The sequence below is a fragment of the Amphibalanus amphitrite genome, unplaced genomic scaffold (genome assembly GCF_019059575.1).
Source record: "Amphibalanus amphitrite isolate SeventyFive unplaced genomic scaffold, NRLGWU_Aamphi_draft 000085F_arrow, whole genome shotgun sequence".
In the NCBI taxonomy this organism is placed as follows: Eukaryota; Metazoa; Arthropoda; class Thecostraca; order Balanomorpha; family Balanidae; genus Amphibalanus; species Amphibalanus amphitrite.
The window spans coordinates 1,072,386-1,094,671 of NW_024881581.1; the positions used below are offsets into that span (position 1 = coordinate 1,072,386).

The 22,286-nt window shown below is 47.6% G+C and overlaps 1 protein-coding gene and 1 long non-coding RNA gene across 9 annotated transcripts in view; one reads left to right on the forward strand and one right to left on the reverse strand.

The window, feature by feature from the left end:
• Positions 1-22,286, reverse strand: part of LOC122379847 (phospholipid-transporting ATPase ID-like) — an 82,258-nt gene that overhangs the window by 46,985 nt on the left and 12,987 nt on the right. For 4 of the 8 annotated variants that reach the window (XM_043362391.1, XM_043362389.1, XM_043362390.1 and 1 more), the window contains exons 1-3: positions 11,579-12,189; positions 6,635-6,693; positions 1,244-1,456 (exon numbers count right to left, since the gene is read on the reverse strand). In XM_043362391.1, the coding sequence (XP_043218326.1) occupies positions 1,244-1,456; positions 6,635-6,693; positions 11,579-11,813 (507 nt within the window). In that variant the 5' untranslated portion in view covers positions 11,814-12,189. Of the gene's footprint in view, positions 1-1,243; positions 1,457-6,634; positions 6,694-7,206; positions 7,814-11,578; positions 12,194-22,286 lie in introns of those variants that run through there. The other 4 variants (XM_043362395.1, XM_043362392.1, XM_043362394.1 and 1 more) reach the window with 3 other exon arrangements.
• Positions 16,461-17,692, forward strand: LOC122379848. Its single transcript, XR_006256239.1, has 3 exons — positions 16,461-16,572; positions 16,884-17,153; positions 17,370-17,692. It is a non-coding gene; the product is annotated as an uncharacterized LOC122379848 (long non-coding RNA).

Consider the following 22,286-nt stretch of genomic DNA (forward strand, 5'->3'; position numbering starts at 1 on the left):
TTGAGCTGCAATTGATCAGCGTGAAATAGCTGAACTGCGTAGTACTGAATACTGATATTACCTGCTACTTTAAAAAATGTCAGCAGACCATTTAACCAAACTACAAGGGCAGACTGCTACACCAACGCTCCTATAGACAACGCAGAAGAGGGCTGAGAAAACTCAGCGGTGGTGTCCAGAATACTCCTGATATCGCGTGACCCCAACGCAGCTCGATAACGACATCACTCGCTCAATCTCATATATCTGACCACGCGCGCTGCGGGCTAGGCAAACGGCCCGCGCGCAGCTGTGCCAATATGCGAGGGCTATGGATGGGGTGGCCGGGGAGGGGGGGGGATGAGCAGACGAGGATGCATTAGGACGGAGGGGCAGCGCGCCCCCTCGTCAATGAACATAGCAGATGTGGTGTCAGGTTGAGACAGAAACGTGCTCAGGAGGCTATGAGCGAGGGTGAGATCAAAAGGAAGGCATGTTCTGAACGTGTCAGAAATTACACAACGAAACAATGTCCATTGCTCAACTACCTATAAGCCAAACATATGCCCTGTAGACATGGAAAGGTTCCAGAGGAGATCAGGTTCTGCGGACAATGGTACGAATGACACTCAGACCGAGATAGAGGCAGCACTGTGACATTTTGTGGATCAGAGTAGCCAGGTCAGCAAGTCCTTTTTCGCGACGTCAATTTGCTGATTTGACCACGGCTTTAGAAAGTGCTGTCGCTTCCATTTCTGGTAAGCAGACCGGCAACTATTTCGCAGAAAAGCGTCAACAACTTCCCCGCTCGTAGCGAGTGATGAATACCACAAGCAGTATTTCATCCTCCTCAGTTAGCGATACATATCTTATGCCTACAGCAAAAGCCCTTTTACAGCACTGCATTTCATGCTTCATCCGCGAAATAAACAACTTTTTGTGAAAAACGACCAGAGTGAGAGAAAAATTGTGTAGAAAACGCCTAAAACTTGATTTGAAATAAATCATAACAATTACTCGGTTACCGTGACTTTTCACGCATCCGAATCCAGTAAGTCTAAATTACAAGGTCCATTCCTTATCCAGCTGACAGCTTCCTTGTCCCCAATCTTTCAATCAAGTATCTTATGTCTATCAGAATGTATCCCTTCGTCTTGCTCTTTCTCTAGTCTTTCACCCACCCGCACATTTACTCACTCTGTCATCAAGTCCCTCCTTCCTTCCCAACTCCTCTCCCCTCTCCCACGACTCCCAGCACACTCACGTAGTCATCGTAGGCGTCTTTGGCGGCAGTGACGCTCAGCACTCCCAGCAGGGGCAGCAGTGTGGTGATGGGCGTCAGAGAGCTGATGGGACCGATCAGCTGCAGCACCAGCAGGCACGCGAAGTAGAAGTTGGCCAGACGCTGGAATTGCTCAAACAGGTTCAGCGGCCAGAACGTCAGCACCGTGTACTTGTAGGTCTTGATGAAGTTGTTCTGTCGACAGGGGGAGAGAACAGACGAGCGTTAGGTCAGCGAGGCGGTTGACTTTCGGAGTTGTGAGAGATCCAAGAGTCAATGAAGATCATCATCAGTGACCCATCATCAGGTGATGGGTGTGAAATAAGCATTGCTGAGGTTAATAAGAGCCATTCGATTACAGATGGGGGATATACGAATGAAACATAAACTAACAACGTTGAGGACGAGCACACTGGCACTGTTCAGCTACTGCTTCACGAAATTATGTCAATTGTATCACGATAAAGGTGGCCAGCTTTCCCCCAACAAAACAGCATTGGTGGTGATTTGAATTCATAGTCGTCCTGACTACAGTGATAGCGACCCCTATGATCGATAATATTGGTCATAAGCTTCCCAATATAGCCCACAATGTCATAAATTCAGCTGTGTATCGCATTTGCCAATTCTCTGGCGCATTCGGTGTATAGCAAAAGCCATTCGTAAAGGATTTACACCCGAATGCAATTGCCATTAATGAGGCCAGTGGTTGCATCATACCGTATTTTCTATGTATGCGTATTCAGTAGAATACATATCTAATCTACGCTAAAAAATACTTGAAGAGGACTTTTTAATGCATATAAAATTAACGCCTGAAGGAACTCAACACCGTGTGCAGTGACAGTCGCTATATGACGCACGACCTACGGCATACTGATGTGAGTCCAACTATCTACTCTTCAGCTAAATTCAAACCACGTTCCCATCCGGCACAGTAAACACATTTCTCCCTCTCGAGGAATCCACACCGGCTCTCATCAAACACCACACGCGTCGAGAAACGCATCGGAATTCATAGACCTGTCCCCGGTAATTTGACCCTCGCTGACAGTTGGAAGACTATTCGGGGACGTCCGCCCGTAGTATCCGTGGTCTGTGACTGTGTATTTTCAGAGTCGCAGACCCATGCCTGGCGAGTTTGCAGAGTCCACACTGACACGGTCGGTTTTCCGCCGGCCGTTTCCTCAAACGAGAGGCCACCTACGGCGGGTCAGAGTGTTTGCTCGGCTCATTCTGTTCCGGACGCTGCCACCGATAACACCTCCAATCGGCATCGGTTTCCAATCGTCGCAGAGGCGGCCATTTTGTCGGATATCCGCCAAGGACACTGCCGCTAAAATATTGAGGGCCAGCGACACGTGAGCGGCCAGTGGTCACGGATGTAGCGGAAATCAGAAACGGACCGGCCGGTGGACCGACGATGGGACGGGGAGGGGGTCCTAAACCACACCGATGGGACGGGAAGGGAAGTCCTGGACTGACCGGCGGACCACTGATGGGATGGGGACCGGAGAGAGGTCCTAGATCGGGGATTGAGGGGATCGATGGGATAGGAATGGCAAGAAGATCCTAAAAAAAACAGTAAGCGGTCCGTCGATTATAGGATAAATACAAGAGAGAGGAAGATGAACCCTAGGCCAGTGCATTGGCGGCGAAGTACGTGTTTCAAACTAAGAGTCTGAAAAGGCTTTCACCGCTTTTGGCGAAATGAAAAGTAAAAAACTCCCATACCCCTGTCACATCAAGCGTCGCCTAGTGTGGGCCTAATTGAATTAAGCTTATCTATCAGATTAAAAAGGCTTTGCCATGCGAACCGAAAACGAACTTTGCCTACCCACATGTAAGCGAAAAAGAAGGGATGAGACGACTTTTGGCAACTTATGGTTGAAATATTCATGCATCACAAATAAAGGCACAAATGAGCTGTCATGACAACTGCTTGTGCGTGAGACGCGTTCCACCGAATTAATAATTCCATGGTTCCTGAAACATCTAGCCGAAACGGATTCCCCAAACGCGAAGCGCCAATGCCACCAAGCTTTTCGCAGCGACACGTCGACCATAACGGGGTGCAGCAAAACGCATCAGCAGATCAGCCGTAACACAAATGTCACAGGAGTCAAGGCCCCCGCCACGGTGACCCCAGCAACGATTCTCTTTGGACGATCAATTGAACTATCGAATTCGAGACGGTCAAACAAGCATCTATTTGTTCGACGGTTAAGTTAGTAAGTGATACGTACCCCATGTTCATCATCGAATTTTCCGGAGCCTCGCATCTGAGAGAACATTTTAATTAACCCGCGACCGCCTGGGGGGGGGGGTCGGATCCGACCCCCCCCCCTCCGTTTTTCTTGAATAACTCATGAACCACTTTCGCTATCTACTTGAAACTTGGCATACCTTCTCCCCCATCAATTTGACGTCTCCTGTGCAATTTTTAAGAAAAAATTTCCAATTTTTTTTTTAGATATATCGATTTTAGTGATGTAACTACATGGCGTTTTTAGTCAAAAAATGGTAAATGTTTAAAAAATCGCCAAAAATCAGGGTTTAAAGCAAATTGCAAATTAAGGACATGAAAAGACGCAGCTCAACGAGTTCTTTAAAATGGCTATCTCGGATTTTCCATAAAATGCGTTTTTCACCCCTAAAAATTCAAAAAACTATATTTTTTGGAAAACAGCTAATAAAATCCAAAATTTTGGGAATTTCCAAAAAACCGGACTATATGTTGTAGAGCTCTATTAGAACATTAGATGCTCCAAATTTCAACTTTCTATCTTGATTTTTGACCCCCAAATTGTAAAAAATAGCTCCAACATCATTGATAATATTTTCACAAATGTCCTAGATGCCATCACATTTAGTGGGGCTATCTGTGCGGGGATCGCTGACCATCAAGCTGTTTGCTGCACTACCAACCTGGTCAAACAAAGCCCAACTGTCAAAGGAGCTGCATCCAGACCTAAATTTAACTATAATCGAATTGATGAACTCAAAGTAAATGTTCTCAACAGTCTGGAGGGCTTTTTGGAACTGGATGATCCAGACGACTGTGCTAGTAAGCTAATATCTGTAATACAGACCAAAGTCTCAGAACTCTCCTCAATCAAAACCTCCAGGAAAAGCATCCCCGTACAACCCTGGGTAACACCAGGGCTCCTACGCTCTATGAACACGAGGAGCGCTCTTCTGAAGGCATTTCTAAAGGATCGCTCCAATGATAAACTGAATAAGTACAAGAAGTACCGTAATGCTCTGAGACTTACTTTGAGACATGCCAAACAAAATTACTACCGTTCACAATTTGAAAAGAATGCTGGCAATCCCAAGAGGCTCTGGGCTGATTTGCTAGAGGCTATTAATAAACGAAAAACACAAAGGGATCTGCCCAGCAGATTCGAGACTGAAAGCGGTACAGTCACAGCGCCTGATAGGCTGGCATGCATGTTTAACGACTATTACGCTCAAGTAGCCCCAACTTTGGATGCAGCTCTTGGCCCCTGCAAGGTTGATCCTCTAACATACCTGAATGATGTTGCGGTTCCAAATGAATTAGCTTTTCAGCCAGTTAACCAAGCAGTTGTTTTAAACATTGTTGAAGGGCTAAAGGATTCTGGTGCTGGCTTGGACGGCATCAACAGTAAACTTTTAAAACATCTGATCCCAGTGATTGTTCCACACGTAACTCATTTAGTTAACACCTGCATCACTAAGAGCAAATTTCCAGCTGTGCTGAAAACTGCTCTGATTACTCCAATATATAAATCAGGCTCGCAATCGTTATTTTCGAATTATAGGCCTATCTCAGTTATGAATGTAACCTAATTCCTATCATCACTGCGCAAAAGCGAGCGATCAGGCTCATAGCTGGTGTGAGTCGCCTGTCCCATACCTCCCCACTCTTCCGTGAACTTAAACTTCTTAAGCTTTGTGATGTCTTAAACAAACAGCTGCTTCTTGTTTTACATGACTTCCTCTTTGACCGGTTACCTGATGCTATTTCGGTTAGGTTCTCCTTGTACATAAGTAATCATTCTCGTCCAGTTCGTAATCCCAGGCACTTCAATGAGCTGGTCTCTGCGGACAACGGGGATGGGGTGCCTAATTATCGGTTACGCAATTATCGTTTATTTTCACCATTTTGTAGAGCACCAGTAATCTGGAACCAAGTAATTGCCTCGCGTATACCTAACCTTCGTGATATCCCCTCCAGTAAATCCCTTTTTAAGAAATGTCTTATGCATATCTTCATTGATGACTATTAGATTTTCCAATAACTCAGCTGTATTACTTGCTCTTGTCTTCTTTCTATTTACCCTTTTTTTCCATATTTACTTTTTTCCCTGATAGTTCTGATCCACCACCACCACATCCGTTGCTTTCTTGACTTATTGGCGTGCAGCGGGACCTCAGGAAGTTAAACAACCTATATCCCGCTGCACTTAGCCAAACACATTATGTCTAGTGTTAATCATAAACGGGATTAGCATTGCACTCCGTTTAGCATGTATGTATTGTTAGTTCATCGATATAGGTATACATATTTATTATTTATTCATACATGAATTCATATACAGATTTACAATGGCCATTCAACACTACGCTACTCAAGTTTTCTTTCCAATTCTTTAAATACCCCAACATGTATAGGGCATGGTGACGTCATAAGCATTTTCGTGAATTAGAGGTACTTCTGAACATCGCATGTGAAAACAAATGGCACCACTAGATTCCTTGGACAAAGCTCGTCTAGAAAAATGCATTTTTATGTCAAAAATAAAAAGTTGAAAAATTGATCTTTTTTCTCAGCCCTCGTATAGTATAAACGATTTTTTATGCTTTCAATGCACACTTATCACCAGCACAGTGACTTGGGGTCACATATAACCATTACCATCGGATTCGGCGTGAAAAATAAGCCATAAAACATGTGTCGCACGCCAATGTAGCAGAAATTGAAAACCGTGACCTTTCGTGACCTGACCTGACCTTGACCCGTACTTAGTATGACCCCTATACACACATGGTACCTTCACTAGGCCTTTGAGGTCATTTTTGGTGAGTTTCGAGCAGCAGCTATCGATTCCGCTGTCCGTAAGCCTAATCATGCAAAACCCCTGAATTTGACCTTTGACCTGACCTTGACCCGAAAGTTGACCTCAATCTTAAAATCTTAAGAGTGCTTTGGGAAGGTCTCGTAGAGACCTTTCGAACGCCGCCTCGCGGGGCTCGATACGACCATTGGTTCTCGAGATAACAGGGGGGGTCGGATCCGACCCCCCCCCCCCCCAGGCTGTCGTGGGTACGGAAATAGCCCAGGCGGTGCCGGGTTAAACATAAGTAATGCTCTGAGTCAGTACTCACCGCATACTGAAACTGCGAGTTGTATTCCAGGTCATTGGCCCGTATCCGTCGCTCCGTTTCTGGAACACAGAGGGAACTACGTCAGGGAGGAAAACTACGTCAAGGGGTAATCGCAACTATGTTATAATGCCGGCACATGCCACACGGCTGCTACAGACGTCAATTCAAACCCGCGGGCGTGATCTAGCACACATCAGTATTCAGCTATACCGGTCTCATACGACAGGATCAATGGTTTTATGAATACGAATGATGCAATGCTCAAACAAAGCGAGCCTGAGGCGTCACGTTTCTTAATCAAAATTCGAGAGCAGAGGGAATGGCATTTAAAGGAGCCCAATATTCTAGACATCGAGCAGTCACATAAACTAACTGCTTATAATGAAAATTACACCGGTTTGTAGCATTTTGTTGGTATTTCTCTGTCCTACTGGCGCTTTACGTAGCGTGAAAGCATCCCGTTAGAACGACAAAGCGCCACGTGTACCGTGCGCCCTTTCGCCTGCCACCTTCTTGTATAGCCACCAAACACGCCCGTTTCCGGCCCTATTCACAGAAATGTGGTCTCTCACGGGCTGTGTGACGTTTGTTGCCGCGAGCCGGGCCTCGCACCAGCACTGACGGCAGCGGCGGCGGCATGGCGAGGGCGGGGGCGGGGGCGGGGGCGGGGGCGGCCGTTCGTGCCACAGCCCGAAGCAGACTGATGCGGCGGGCGACAGTTGTGATGTTTCCGATTGATCCGACTGGATGGACGGCACCCTCACGCCATCGAAGGACGTAAAATATCGATAGCACGACACATCACGGTTCGTCACGGCACGGCACGGCACGGCGGGGCGTGGCAAGATACGGTACGCCTCAAAAGTTAGAGAGTGAGGACTTATGAACCTGCGAGAATGCGCAAGCAGTGGACCGAGTTTTGTTTTTGGTCGTCTTCGCACCAAAAAATGTTGCGGTGCAGAAAGTTCGCTTGTTGACGGTGTAGTGGCGGCTGCGCCTGAACGCCTCTCAATGCACATTCAAATCAAAACGGTTTTACAACTTTTGACGCTTATGAGTTAACGCGATAGCTTCGCAACAAGCAGCACATTTTCACCCAGTGTCACTCAAATAGCTGCATTTCCATCAAAGTAACGAATAACGAGCCTTGCGAATAACAACTTAAGCGAGCCTTATCATAATGAGCCGGCGTGTTATCACTAATTCCCGTTTCTAAGAGGGTAAATTATGAGACATTTGGAGTTAAACGTTCCAAGATTATCACGGGTCTTCTTGCGAAGGCTTTTCCGAACAACAAAATAACTATATACAGCATTTATATCTCTACGCACTTCAAATGTGAGTGCAGCGCAACCGATTCAACTACAACTACTATGTACACTCGGGGGCAGATTGATGTTCCACAACTCTTTATCCACCGGGTTCCTATGGCTCAGCATTGGCAGCAGCCGCCTGGTAACGGTAGACTGTGCCGCTTCACTTACTTGTCAAGCGGCACAGCCTACCCACACCGTATGACACCGGTCTGGGTCGGTGGCTGGAAGGCGATGTGGGCCGCCTGTGACGTCAGCGCAGCGGTGAGGGCCGAGCCCGGAGGCATGGCTCGGGTCGGCGCGGCGCGGCGGCTGGCGAGGGCTGGGGAGTGAGGTGGGGTGAGAGGGTGGAAGCATGGACCATCGCGCCGCGCGGCTGAGCGAGTGTAGTTGACTTTCGCGTCTCAAGGCGGCAATTATTCTACCTAACAATTGCGCTAAAGCAGTTGTTGAAATATCCTATGCCCAAGACAGCGCCTATCGTCATACTTGCCATGAGCATTACGACACACTTTAACGTGGCATTTGGACAGCCGATAGAATTTATATCACACGTGCATCGAGTTGCGGAGCTACATTGTTTATAACAGACAAGAGGTATTTATTAAGGCCTTGATTGAGCTTATTGGTGTCTATTATTTCGCACAGCAATCGTCCAGAGACGTGGGAACTGCAGTTTTTGGATAGCGCGGCAGCCAACGCCCCAACTTTAAACAAATTTTACTGTTCCTTTAATGTGTGATCGCAGCCACCAATAGCAAACCGTTTCAACTAGGAGCAAATAAGTTGCGCACCTGGGACAGTTCGAACCGGGCTTCTCCGACCGGTCACCCTACGACGCTATAGCGTGCATCCACTGAGCTACCGAGACCAGCGACTACCCGCCGCGGTCAAACGCGATGAAATGTCACAAAACTGTCATTGGCGGTCAGCGGGTGAATGTCATTTTGTTTTGTGCTGACGGGGACCATTTCCGGTAGCTCAGTGGATGAACGCTCGTATCGTGAGCTGACCGGTGGGGGAAGCCCGGTTCGAAGTTCGAACCCCCCTGAGTGTCCGACTTTTTGGCTCCTGGTTGGAACGGTTTGCTATTGGTGGCTGCGACCTCATATAAGAGGAACAGTAATAATCGCTTTAAATTGGGGCGTTAGCTGCCGCACTATACCCATACCCCTAGTTCCCACGTAGACGATTGCCTTGCGAAACAATAGACACCAATCTGCTCAATCAAGGCCTCAATACTAACATGTTATGCAAAATATAGCTCCGCACCTCGATGCACGGGTGACAAGTTCTATCGGCTGTCCCATTGCCACGCTTTAAGTGCTTCGTAATACGCATGGCAAGTAAATGATAGGCGCTGTCTTGGGCATAGGGCATTTTAACAAATGCTTTAGCGCTTGCAATTGATAGGTAGAATAATTGGCAAATGGAGACGCGAAAGTTAACTACGCTCGCCCAGCCGCGCGATGGTCCATGCTTCCACCCCACCTCACTCCCCAGCCCTCGCCAGCCGGCCGCCGCGCTGCGCCGCCCAGAGCCATGCCTCCGGGCCCGGCCCTCACCGCTGCGCTGACGTCACAGGCGGCCCACATCACCTTTCAGACACCGACCCAGACCAGTGTCATACGGTGTGGGTAGGCTGTGCCGCTTGACAAGTAAGTGAAGCGGCACAGTCTACCGTTACCAGGCGGCTGCTGCCAATGCTGAGCCATAGGAACCCGGTGGATAAAGAGTTGTGGAACATCAATCTGCCCCCGAGTGTACATGCAGTCCATAGACATTGCTGTTTTTGTGTTTGTTCACTATGAAACAAATAATTCAGCAAACCCTGCACCACTCTTCCCCTACCAAACGGCCTGATAAACCGTACCTAAGCTAGTTATTTTCACGGATCTAAGATATAAAGGCGGCAATAGCGTAACACCCATCATGCTCCTCAATGCGCCTTTTCAGCCACTCGCCGTGAACAGCTATTTTGAGATTGGGCCTTGGACGTTCCAGTTTCCACAAATAAGTTCTTCAGCAACAGAAGCGAGTTAAATTATTTATCCAGCTGTCAGAGGCAGTTATAAATTGCCGACTGGCTGTGCCGAGAACTACTCTGGAGTCTGTAGGCGAATACGTTTCGACCTACCTCAAGGCAGTCACACATCCCCTTCGTATTACATTGCTTTCTTCCAAAGTAGCACTGGATAATCTATACGATTCCCATCCGGTCGACCCAGGAATAATATCCAAATGGAAATTGATCGGCTTGACAGTGTCGTGATATTAATGCTTTGCTATGAATGCATATTCCGATGCACCTTGCACTTCGATAATCATTCACAATGGATATCCTCTTTGAAAATATGGCGTTCAGACACCTAAAGAACGTCAGACCGAATGAAATTACCTACATGCAAAACGCACGCACTAACAACCACTGCATCAAACACGTAAGAACCAGGAAGTGTGAACAAGGGTACGAGCAAGGGTAAGAGTTCAAAACTACAATAAGTTTTAAGAAGAGTTAATAAACAATTTATTAGTGAAGAAAAGCATGCATGCTATAAGCAACAAACAAAACCAAAACCAATAGAGACCGCCACACCGGGACAGGTGACGACAAATCCTATTGGTTTTCCGGCGTCGCACGTGGCCGCACATAATGACGGAAGCCATATAATGCCTCGCTAAAGGTTTAATTTTTGCGGATACAGTTCCTAGCAGTATGTCACTGATCCTGTCACAGAAGTGAGATGAACAGAGCCGTCCTAGAAGCAATAACCGCAGCTGTAGGTGCGGTGCGGGATGACATATGTATTTTATTAGCCGTTCTTGGAGACGACAGTCAGTACAAATAGCCAGGGACAAATGGAGTCAATTCGCGTTCAAAGAATGGGAAAAACAAACATTTCAGTGTAGATGACATGTGAACATTATTATTTCTGAAACAAATCATGATGCTTTTGAGGAGTCATGGTGAACTGTGGTTGAATCATGTATAATCAAATTATTTCTTTTTTCAATGTTTTCCTTAAACTGAACTCTAGGTACCTACAATTGGTAGATACTTCAATACAGCTATCAATGTTACCGCGATGGACTTGAGCACAAGGACGTTAACGATTTGTAACAAAGACTAAAGCAATTGTACCAAATATGAGAAATGATAGTGCAGCGAGAGGAATAAATATGACAGTCAAAAAACAAACCCGTAATCTTGTCATTCTCATAACAAAGGGGCGTGCCCTGCGGTGACTAAGCCCGAGGGGACGACCGTCACCCTCTCCCCGCCCGCTGGGCGCAGCCAACCAAACGCCGACAGCACAGACAACCTTGGCCACAGGGCGGCCGGCTGGGAGCGTTGGAGCGAACCGCCCCCCCCCCCCCCGTTCCCCCGCTCCTCCCGCACGGCGCGGCCGGAGCCATGGACGACCACGCCCCCCACGAGGCGGGCCGGGCCCCGCCGGGTCGGGACGGCTGCACTGGTCCGCGCGGATGGCGCAAACGTTGGCCCCGAGACATAGAGAGGACCGGCTGGGTGAATAGGAGACACCATGACCGAGGTCAGGCGTGGAGACACTGAATACCGCCGCGCTGACGAGTCGAGCCGGCAAGTGGGCGGTGACGAGCGCCCGCCTACCTGGTGGGGGCGGCTCCTTGAGGCGGAACACCCGCCGCGCGCCGGCCACGAGCCGCTCCTTGGCCGTAGCCGGCTGGCGAGTCAGCACCTCGGCGACCTCGGGATCCTCCGAGCCGCGGCGACACATCTCGATGGTCTCTCCGTTCCCCTCGGCAGGGGACGACTGGCCGCTCGCTGGCGAGCCAGACGTCTCCATGTCGTCTCCATCGTCCGCGGCGGCGGTGCCGGCGGCCATGACGACTGGGTGCTAATCGGCACAGCACACAGACACACGGCCACCACACGGCCACTCACTGGACCCGCCTCCGCCGAGCTGAGAGACCGCGCTATCCACAGCTACATCCGCCGGCGCCGCCCGCCGCCCCCGGGCAGCCTGTTGGCGGTCACTGGCCCTGCCGCGGCCGCCCCGGCGCGGTCGGCCGGCCGGCCCGTCGCGTCACTGAACACACACCGCTATCTGTGCCCGCCACGGCCGTCCCCCATCGCCCGCCGGCGATCGACAGACGAGCACGCCGCTCGCACGGCACCGCCGACGCGCTGCACTACTCTCGTCTCGGGCGCGCTGCTCTGGTCTGGCCCGCGCCGCTGCCGCGTCGAGCACCGACTGGCCGTCTGGCGGCTGCGTGCCACGCGGCCGTGCCGGTCGGCCGGCCCAAACCAAGCCAGGTGACGGCCGGAGCCCAGGTGAGTTGAAAAACGGTCGCCACGGCGCGGGTTGGGCTGGCTGGGACTACAGGCGATGCCTGGGTCGGCCGCCAGGCGGCGGTAGACGCCGGACGGAACCGGCCGGCCAGGCGGTTCTGCCGCGACTCAGCACGGCTGGCTGGCACTGATACCGGTCTTCCGGAACGGCGAGGATGGGAGGGGAGGAGAAGCGGGACCGGAACGGAACACTCACACCGCCTCCTGACAGACTTCAGACTGAACACGGACTGGCACCGGTGGGCTACCACCGCCGGCACCGCCCGCCTCACGTCGACTCACGACACGTCGACGACACGCCGTATTGACCAGCCCGTTTCTGGACAGCCGTGCAACAGCAGCTTAACGGTTCAGAGGCTGTAGCGTACCACTGGCGCTCCGTCTAAGAACGGATCAGTGGCCAAGGGGCGGAGCCAAACAACGCTCCCTAAGGCACAACAGGCGGCGGTGTGGTGAGGTCATGCGGTTCTCTTGTTAAAAAAGAAGACTGAGTTGGTCGTTTGGGACCAAAGTACGTTTACAACAGCCTATACTCCATGGGTTTACACCCACAAAAGCTGCAATAGGGGATCGGAAAACAATTTTTTAAATCCCAAAAAGTCACAACCGGGTAAAAATTCGGCACAGGCAAGTTAGGTAATAAGGATCCTTCCAATTCACCCTAGCAACACCTCTTCTATACTATGAACTTTTGCATCATGTCCCTAGAATCTATCGCCAAGCCAATATGTTGCAGGCTCTTTTTTCAAGAAACATACCCAGCTTAGTAAGGACATTGCGTATGCAATGTGGTTTCTCCTTTCTCCCCAATAGGTACAGAGAATGCATTATTGCCAGAGAACAGCCCAAAGGTAAGGCCGCATACCTGAATACAGAGATGTACGGAAACACAGACCAACTGAGCAAAACACGCGCTACTTTTGTGTTACGGTTGTTCTCTAATAACCCTAGCTGGGTAATACATATGATATCGTTTCCATAGCTTCTATGATACCCAAATGCTCGCAGAGATCGGGCTTCATGTAAAAAAATTACAAATCGCTTTAACAAAATTGTTCCGCTGTTCTTACAACGTTAAAAATCCGTTTGATTTAGGACACGTAATCACGAATGTTATCCTATCTCCGTTAGGCGCAATAAGCTTTGAGCGACAACAAAAGGCTGCTGCATTTGTCGAGTCCACCAAGAAGCAATTTCATGAACGGTCGTCTCGTTCCGACGCACACCATCTTTCGACAAAAGTACGGCTCTCAGTCGCCAGATGCGGTTCCGGTATGTAGCCAAATTTCGCTAACAAACAAACACACTGGAAGGACGAGGCTCAAATAAGCGCTAATTCGGAAGGAATGCGAGGCGTTTAGGCCAGGGTCTATGAGGGTGTTTTGTGCATACAAAAAGATCTTGCCTTTATTAGAGCCGTTACGGTAATACATATTTAGCAAATCACTTTCTGGGGCGTTCCACGACAAATCGACAAGTGCCCTGCACCCTCATATTTTATTTTTTGCTTAAAATTGGTCTAATGGGTTGTGATGGGCGGGGAAGCCAGCTGTGGCAAGGATTTTTTTCTTCGAACAACGGTTTCCGAGATATAGCCTCGGGCAATTCTTGGAGTTCGCGCTGCAGCCCTATGTTTGGCGGCCTATAACTCAGAAACTATTGGTTTTTTGCGATAAAAACTTCATATGGCTCAACTCACAATCAACCAACGAACATTTTGGCCGTCTCGGATTTTCAATTTTTGAAAATTTTGATCACGTGACCTTTTGTCCTATTTTTCGAAGAGTGACCTTGATATTTTCCCCACTGAAAGTTGCAATTTTGTCTGATGACGATTAAAGCCTTATCAACTGTCATTCATATGGGATAATAAAAAAAGTGGTTATCGCCCTGCGTTGACCTCAGGTCAGGTCATTTTTATGACCTGTCCATTATTACGAGCGGGAGCGACAGCGAGATCTCGAGAATAAAGCAAGATAGCGACAAGCGGTAAACGGTAAAGGGTATACACGGATAAGGTCTATAATTTTTATTCAGGTCATTTTCAGGTCAGGTCAAAGATGACGTCACAGGAGCTAAAAGGAAGTCAAAATAGCGGCACTATACATACATATGAAGTTTTTCTCGAATAACTTTCAAGGTATCCCAGCTAGGAACAAACTAATAGCACCATCGTGATCCTCTCGTCGATCCGCATCGAAACATATGTATGTTGACCTCGAAAGGTCGAAAGGTCAAAAGTTGACCTTAGGTCACGTGATCTAAGGTCAACTTTTGACCTTTCGACCTTTCGAGGTCAACTTACATATGTTTCGATGCGGATCGACGAGAGGATCACGATGGTGCTATTAGTTTGTTCCTAGCTGGGATAACTTGAAAGTTATTCGAGAAAAACTTCATATATATGTATAGTGCCGCTATTTTGACTTCCTTTTAGCTCCTGTGACGTCATCTTTGACCTGACCTGAAAATGACCTGAGTAAAAATTATAGAACTTATCCGTGTGTACCCTTTACCGTTTACCGCTTGTCGCTATCTTGCTTTATTCTCGAGATCTCGCTGTCGCTCCCGCTCGTAATAATGGACAGGTCATAAAAATGACCTGACCTGAGGTCAACGCAGAGCGATAACCACCTTTTTTATTATCGCATATGCATGACAATCGATAAGGCTTTAATCGTCATCAGACAAAATTGTAACTTTCAGTGGGGAAAATATCAAGGTCACTCTTCGAAAAATAGGACAAAAGGTCACGTGATCAAAATTTTCAAAAATTGAAAATCCGAGATAGCCAAAATGTTTGTTGGTTGATTGTGAGCTGAACCATATAAAGTTTTTATCGTAAAAAACCAATAGTTTCTGAGTTATAGGTCGCCAAACATAGGGCTGCAGCGCGAACTTCAGGAATTGCCCGAGGCTATATCTCGGAAACCGTTGTTCGAAGAAAAAAATCCCTGCCACAGCTGGCTTCCCCGCCCATCACAACCCCTTACACCAGTTTTCAACGAAGAATAAAATATGAGGGTGCAAATTTAATTTTTTATTCGTCGATTTGTCGTGGAACTTCTTCCCGATATGGGTGGTTGCTGGTTAGCTTTGGGCACGCCTCCAGGGCTGATACAAACGTTTGCTGTCATGACCCATGACACCGACGCCCAAGCCTTTGCCAACACGGCTCACGCTTGACTCCCGAATATACCGAGTAAGGACCGAACCGTGTTCGTCAGTCGAGGCGTCACTCACGGTAGCGCAGTCACCCATATAAATGCACCGACGGGTTAAATACGGGCTTATACGGACCAGGGCACTAAAGAGTCGGGTACTCCAAAGTTTTTCCTAGTATATACTAGAATTATACTATATCATCTAGAAAAACAACTAGAACTGGGAGCATTTTACTATATACTGAAAATTATCCTAGGATATGGCTGCGCTAAAGCGCGGCGCAGCTGGCGCTCGTGTTTCAATACATTGCGCTTCATATTTATACACAAGGCGGGCGGCCTGTGATTTCACGCGGTTCCATGGTGTTCTCCCTTTATTTAAAGACTTACAAATTGTGCTGGCTAAGTATTAAATAACTATCGTGTGCATTAAAAAATTGGCTCTTCATTATGCATGGAATGGTGTGAACAAAGGCCTTTCTGAGTAACTGTGTGCAAATTTGCAAACTGCTGTACTTGACTGGGTGGTGACTGGTGGGCCAGCCTCATGCTTTCTCATTCTTTCACTGTTGCGTAACAATGTTTCAAGGAATGTTATCAATTGTGATGCATGGCGACACCTTTCGACTTAGCTGTGAGCATATTTGGTATAATCGTATTGCAAAGATTGCGTACACCGGCTTTATCTATTTGCAATGGCAGCTTTCGTACGGCATTTGTGTATTGTCTTTTCTATGTTGGTCGCTACTCGTTTGTATGTATTTTTAGAGCCCTGACAGGCTGATGAAGGAAGAGTGAAGTCTTCTGAAAGCTATCATTACTAAGAAATGAAGCTGGTGTTATGAACAGTGAACAGTGTCCCAAAATTTTATTTCAGAGTGAAAAATTGTTCTTGAAAATTGGAGATGAAAGTGGAAAATTGATTTCAGTTGGATGTCACTTCCCACCCAAAACTGACAAATTTTGGGACATTGGTTTTGAAAAAAACTTAATACAATATCACTGTCCTAGGCTCCAGCTGAATAACATCAACATATAACATAATACTTTGTGTAAGCATCTCGTACAACTGTGTTGCTGTGATAATGAAATCAAAACACATGCATCCTGCATCCATGAAAGTGGATAGTAAGTAGAAAGAAGCATTTGTTGCCACATGTTAGTGATAATTGTGCAATTTCTTGGTAATTTTAGTTTGTATGAAAATGCGTAAGATTTAGGTGATTGAAACTAAACATGGAAGATAATTTTTAGGTCAATTTTTACTTTTTCTTTTTTAATGATGTTCTTGATATTCCACTTCACTCAAAACACACCAGTTCATAAGTTATTTCAGGGCTTTCACAATAGCCATGTCTTTGTGGTCAATCATCCTCAGAGCAGCCCGAGTCAATTCCATTCATGACTTCCTTAGCCATATATCTTTGATCCTTTTTCAGGACAAGACATGCACTACTACATGTATGCTGTGCCTGGCTCAAGATTCCTATATGTAGCCGGGCTGCCCTACCGACACTGGCAAAATGAATGCTTCCTTGAACAAAGCTAACCAAAGGTGCCATCAACTGTCTTAATTTGAACAGGAAGGAAGCCTAGTTTTCAACATACACAACAGCTTGTGTGAAGCTGCCACTTTCAGGGTGTGCACCACCCAGTGTTCATTTGTTAACATCAATAATGTGTGACCACGAAAGGAAACCCTTCTGAAGGTAACATCTCTCGATCATTCTAAGATCCTGTTAACAATCCACTACCTTAATATTAACAGGTCTTTTAAATAACCATGCATTATTCCTCTGATAATGCATGTTATGTTTCCAAATAGGTTCATGTTCTTTCATCCTGATTTTTCAAAGATAAGTATCACTTGAGTTTGTTTTTATTGCAAGTGTGATGCATGTAATTTCATCTTCATGTTTTCTCAGATCGAAGATCCTGCTCGCAGCTATGCCTCATTGCCTACCATGGCCAAAACCTCTTTGAGGTTTACCGTAGTGTTCTCCGTCTGATTCTTATGTGTTGAGGATGAGCTGAATGTTACTGATATTGATACCTGATATCTTATTGTGGTCAATGTTTAGTGTAACTCCGTGACATCTTCCAATGCCAAAGTTTATTTCCAACGAGCCAAAGCTTATTTGCATTGCAATTACGAGCGGTAGTGTGATGTGTGGAACGTGTAGTATGTACGATTGGGAACCACTTACTCTGTAACCCAAAGTGGCATGTTTGCATATATGAGAATGTTCAGTGTACATCGTCTTTAGATAATAAAAGCATTGGCATACCAGGAAGTGGATTGTTCGGTGGTCGCCTAAAATGGTATCAGAGCTGCAATTTTGACACAATCGTGTTCGTCATGCTCAGCCACGTCGATTGATATGCTTTTTGTATGGGTGAGGTCAATTTAGGATGTTGACCTCCGTCCAAGGTCAGGTCAGGTCATTACCTCATGATGAGGTCAAGTTGCACGTTATTCAATTCGGCAGGTCTTTCTGAGTCTATTTGTGTCTTTTCCGTCTAAGATCATTGTCAGCGCCAAAATAACTCTCTTTATCCCCCCCCCCCCCATCGGCTTATAATGGCCAGATCACCTGACCGACCTGACGTTAGGTGACCCTTAGGAGAAATCCGAAGTTAACGACTTTTGAGAATAAGGGAGTTTGATAAGTTCTGTAAGTTTCATCTACCTGTGATAGATCTCCTTGAATTGGTGGAGTTGCTACTATATGACATATGTTAAGACGTTTTTGAGACCGTGCAGAGGTTCACTTATGACGTCATAGGTCATTGACCTGACCTGACCTGAAAATGAGGTTGGTGCCACAAAATCCGGCTTGAATCAAAGGTCAGGTATGCCAACTTACAACCCTCCATCACCAGCGCGCTCACCCCTACTTTACTTTGCAGCAATGGTTTGCCGCACATTAACGATAAAAGTTTTGGTCTGTCCGAGATTCGAACACAGGACCTTCCGATGTATCAAAAACATGGGGTCATATATGGACGAATATCTCGAAAACGGTTGGATGGGCTTGAACTTTTCATCCCAAAAATGGAAATAAAAATGTTGTAGCTATCTTTTGACATGCTTTGTATGTGGACGCCCACACTACGAAACCTTGAAAATCGAGCGCGAAAAGTCGCATTTTAACACGTAACCCTATGGGCTAGTAGGGAAAGTCACGCCCATGCTGCCATATGACTTTGGAGGGGGCTGATACGGACCAAGCTGGCAGGCAGGAACATGAGTCATGGCTATGGTGTCCTAGAAATGCACTTCTAGTCCTTTGGGACATGTCAGTAGACTCTTTAGTGCCCTGAGTGGAACATACCAGAATTACAGTAAACATCTCTAACCGTTCATGCTGATTTGATCCAAAAGGTTTCCATGCTTGAAGAGTGATGGCATATGCAGCTAAATATTTGCCTTTTGGGTTAGTAACTGGACATACATAGCATTCCTATGAAAGGTCAGTAACAACGAGACGCTTACGACACAAGTTTCGTTTAAACGTACGTCTCTGCTCACGCTGTTCTCACATCACTGGATGTGGAACCATCCCGTTCTCTATCGTAAAAACAAGCGGCGGCATCGGCCGGTGAAAACATTCAGCGAGAATGTCAACAAGCGGGTGACAGTGCACCGGCCATGTGAAGGGAAAGTAAAAGTGAGAGAAAGTGAAGTGACTCTTGAGTCTTGTGTCAAGGTTACTAAGACTGGACCTGGGCGCCCAGTCAGGTTGACAGTGGAGAAAGGTATCATAATTGAATCGGAATCATCCAGCGCGCAATGACTATCATGAATGACGGTGCGTGTAGTGCGTCACATGCATGTGATGTTTCTGGTTGTGACGGAGGATAATGGTACACCAAATCGGAAAACTGCTGTTTAATGGGGCGGAATCAATAGGCAAAAGGACAAAGTAGAGGGTATGTAGTAGCACTAGCGATATATCCATTCATTCTTCCCGTTAACTACTGACAGTGATGTGGTTACAATGAGGATGCAGAGCTACCGTATATGAGAAACCCAATTGAGCGAAAAATTGGCGATGCAATCTTGGCAAATATGTATGTCAGCAGACTGCCCACTTCGCTCGCTCAAATCAGGCCAGAACAGCCTATTCTGAAAGTCATAGCAGCTCACCAAGCCACATCCAACAACTGAACAATCTAAATCACATCAGCATCCCATCCTGCTGGTTGGATCACTCTGATAGTGCTCTTTAGAATGAAAACCGACAGGCTAAAAGCCAATAAAACATGCTTCAAACAAGCATGAAAGAACGCAATGTTGCGGAATCACCACAATTATACCATGAATCAGAGTTAATCATGAATCGGCTGGACAGTATCGAATCCCACCAACGCCAAGCAGATACACCACCATAGTCTTCCACCTGAAGACACCACAGACCACCACTCAATCAAGTGGCCGTAGACCGCCGTTCCGCCTGGAGGCCCAGTCTCCCCCGGGACGGCGGACGTCGTCCCACACGCTACCACCGTCATGGCGACAATCAATATAGCCCTGGACGTTCATTATTGGGCCGAGGTCGGGAGCCGGAAGGCCGGGAGACGGCACGGCTCCCAGGTCCCTGTCCCACCGGACTCTCCTGTCCCAGCGGGGCCGGGACCGGGATCGGGGATGTAGGGAGAACGGCCGGCTCTCCTGTCCCATCTAAGGCGCGGCCCCATCTCTCCCCACCACGGGATAGGCATTGGGGATGCTGCCTCGGGGCCACTCGATCCGTCTCCATCAGAGGCGGCAACAAGTGGACCGGGGGCGGCGGCGGCGACGGTCGAGACCTCTCCGACTGGAGTACGTCACCGGTCGGAGACAATACATGAGGCAGGTACGTCGGTCGTTGGAAGTGACACGGGAGTTCACTGACTGATGACACTGCAATACCTACACCCGTCAGAGACGGTACATGTGGTTCATCGAGCGTCAGAGCTGATGCAAGGACTAGCGATGCGCATTGCGGATAACTGGAAAACTGATACCAAACCAAATACTAACCAAAGCCATGGGAAAGTGCCAAATACCGAACCACACGCGGTCACATTCACAAGCGAGACTCCTATGTATCTCTCACACAGTTGCAAGCGCCGACTGGCATCAGAAAGAGTCTTCCGCAATGTTCGGAGTTGTCAATTAGTTGGTATGCAGTGGAGCTCGACCCACTTGATCGAGAAGAATAAAAAGCGGAAAAACTATGCTGAAAAGTAACTTTCCTGTCATACCGTCAATTGCAAGATGAAAGCTCACAACCAGATTATCCAGCCCAGTACCAATTACAAAAGGCACGATCTCATGGGACTGAATTTCCCTAGACTGCATGGTGGTTCATCAGCGTATCAATTCGTTATCTTCAATAACCTATTTATTACTAATGTACAGGGTGGGGCAGAAAGATTTACCTCTTGATTTTCTTCAATATTTCGGCCCCGAACAAAGATATCAAATTGATTTCTGGCGCATATATGCAGTAACATGTACACATCTCAGCGACGGCATTATGAATCCATATGGTCACCTTTGTCCTTTACCACTGCCTCGAAACGTTCCTCTGCGGAGGGGCACGAGCGCCGCGCGGTGTCCCCGCCAAGATTCGACGGTGCCGTCTCGATGGCCAACTTCAGGGCGGCGATTCTGCTGTGTGGCGCTGCACACACCCTCCTCTCCAAGATGGTCCAGATTGCGAAGTCCATCGGGTTCAGGTCTGGACTTGATGATGGGCGAATGTCTTTGTCCCAGAACCCAGGCATGTGGGTCTCCCACCACGGTTGAGCGATGTTGGCCGTTTGCGGCGGCGCACCGTCCTGGACGAAGACGTATCCGTCTCGGAACGACTGAGTGACTCGAGGCAAAACATGTTCCTCCAGCAGATGGACTTAAACCTGAAAATTAACTTTCACAGCCTCCTTGATGAAGACCAAGGTTCCTTTTGAGCCGTCGGATGCGACGGCAGCCCAACCCAAGACACCAGCAAGCTTCTGGGGACGAAAAATGGTACGAATAGCAGGATCAATGCTGGATGGACCATCTGCCAAAATTCTGACGTTTTGGGAGTGTCTCTGGGGCTCAAGCATGAAAATGTTGTCATTGGACCAGAAGAATGCCTTGTTACCGGCGCTCCTCATCTCCTCCAATGTCTTTTGGGTCCGTGTAGCCGCTTTTCCCTGGATGCCGCCGAAATTAGGTGCCGATGTTGCACTCTGTGTGACATGAAGCCCAAGCCGTCGTTTATGATTCTCCTGGCGGTTCTTGGCGAAACACCGAGTTCCCTTGGCAGTTTGCGCAAGCTTCGCCTAGAACTTGAAACACCTTCTTGTGCACGATATTAACCAGCTTTTTGAAACAGATATCCCTTGTTCTGCCTGGCATGGACTTCGTCGACACTAAGGCTGTCTTTTTAAGTCATTTAATTACATTGCAAACAGTTTTTACAGCAACACCGAGCTGTTTGGGTATGCTTCAGGAGCTATGGCCAACCTACTTCAGCGCCGCAATTTGGGCTCTCTTAGTCATCTTCGCCATAGCTCGCCAACAAATATTACAAAATGCAAAAACGATCTTAATGTTGATACATGAGGCAGTTGGGAAGCTGCATGCAAAATTTTATCAAAATCCGTTTATAACTTTTTGAGTTATAGACTGAAAACAAACAGGTAAATCTTTCTGCCCCACCCTGTATATCAAATGATGATTAAAATTGGCGGCCGGCTTTGATGTTCATGTGTGACGGACTGATGACGAAGAACAGGCGTCATCTGATGACGGATGCCTTGCGTCGATTGATGAGCTGAGAGTGATTGCTGACGGCTAGCTGCAG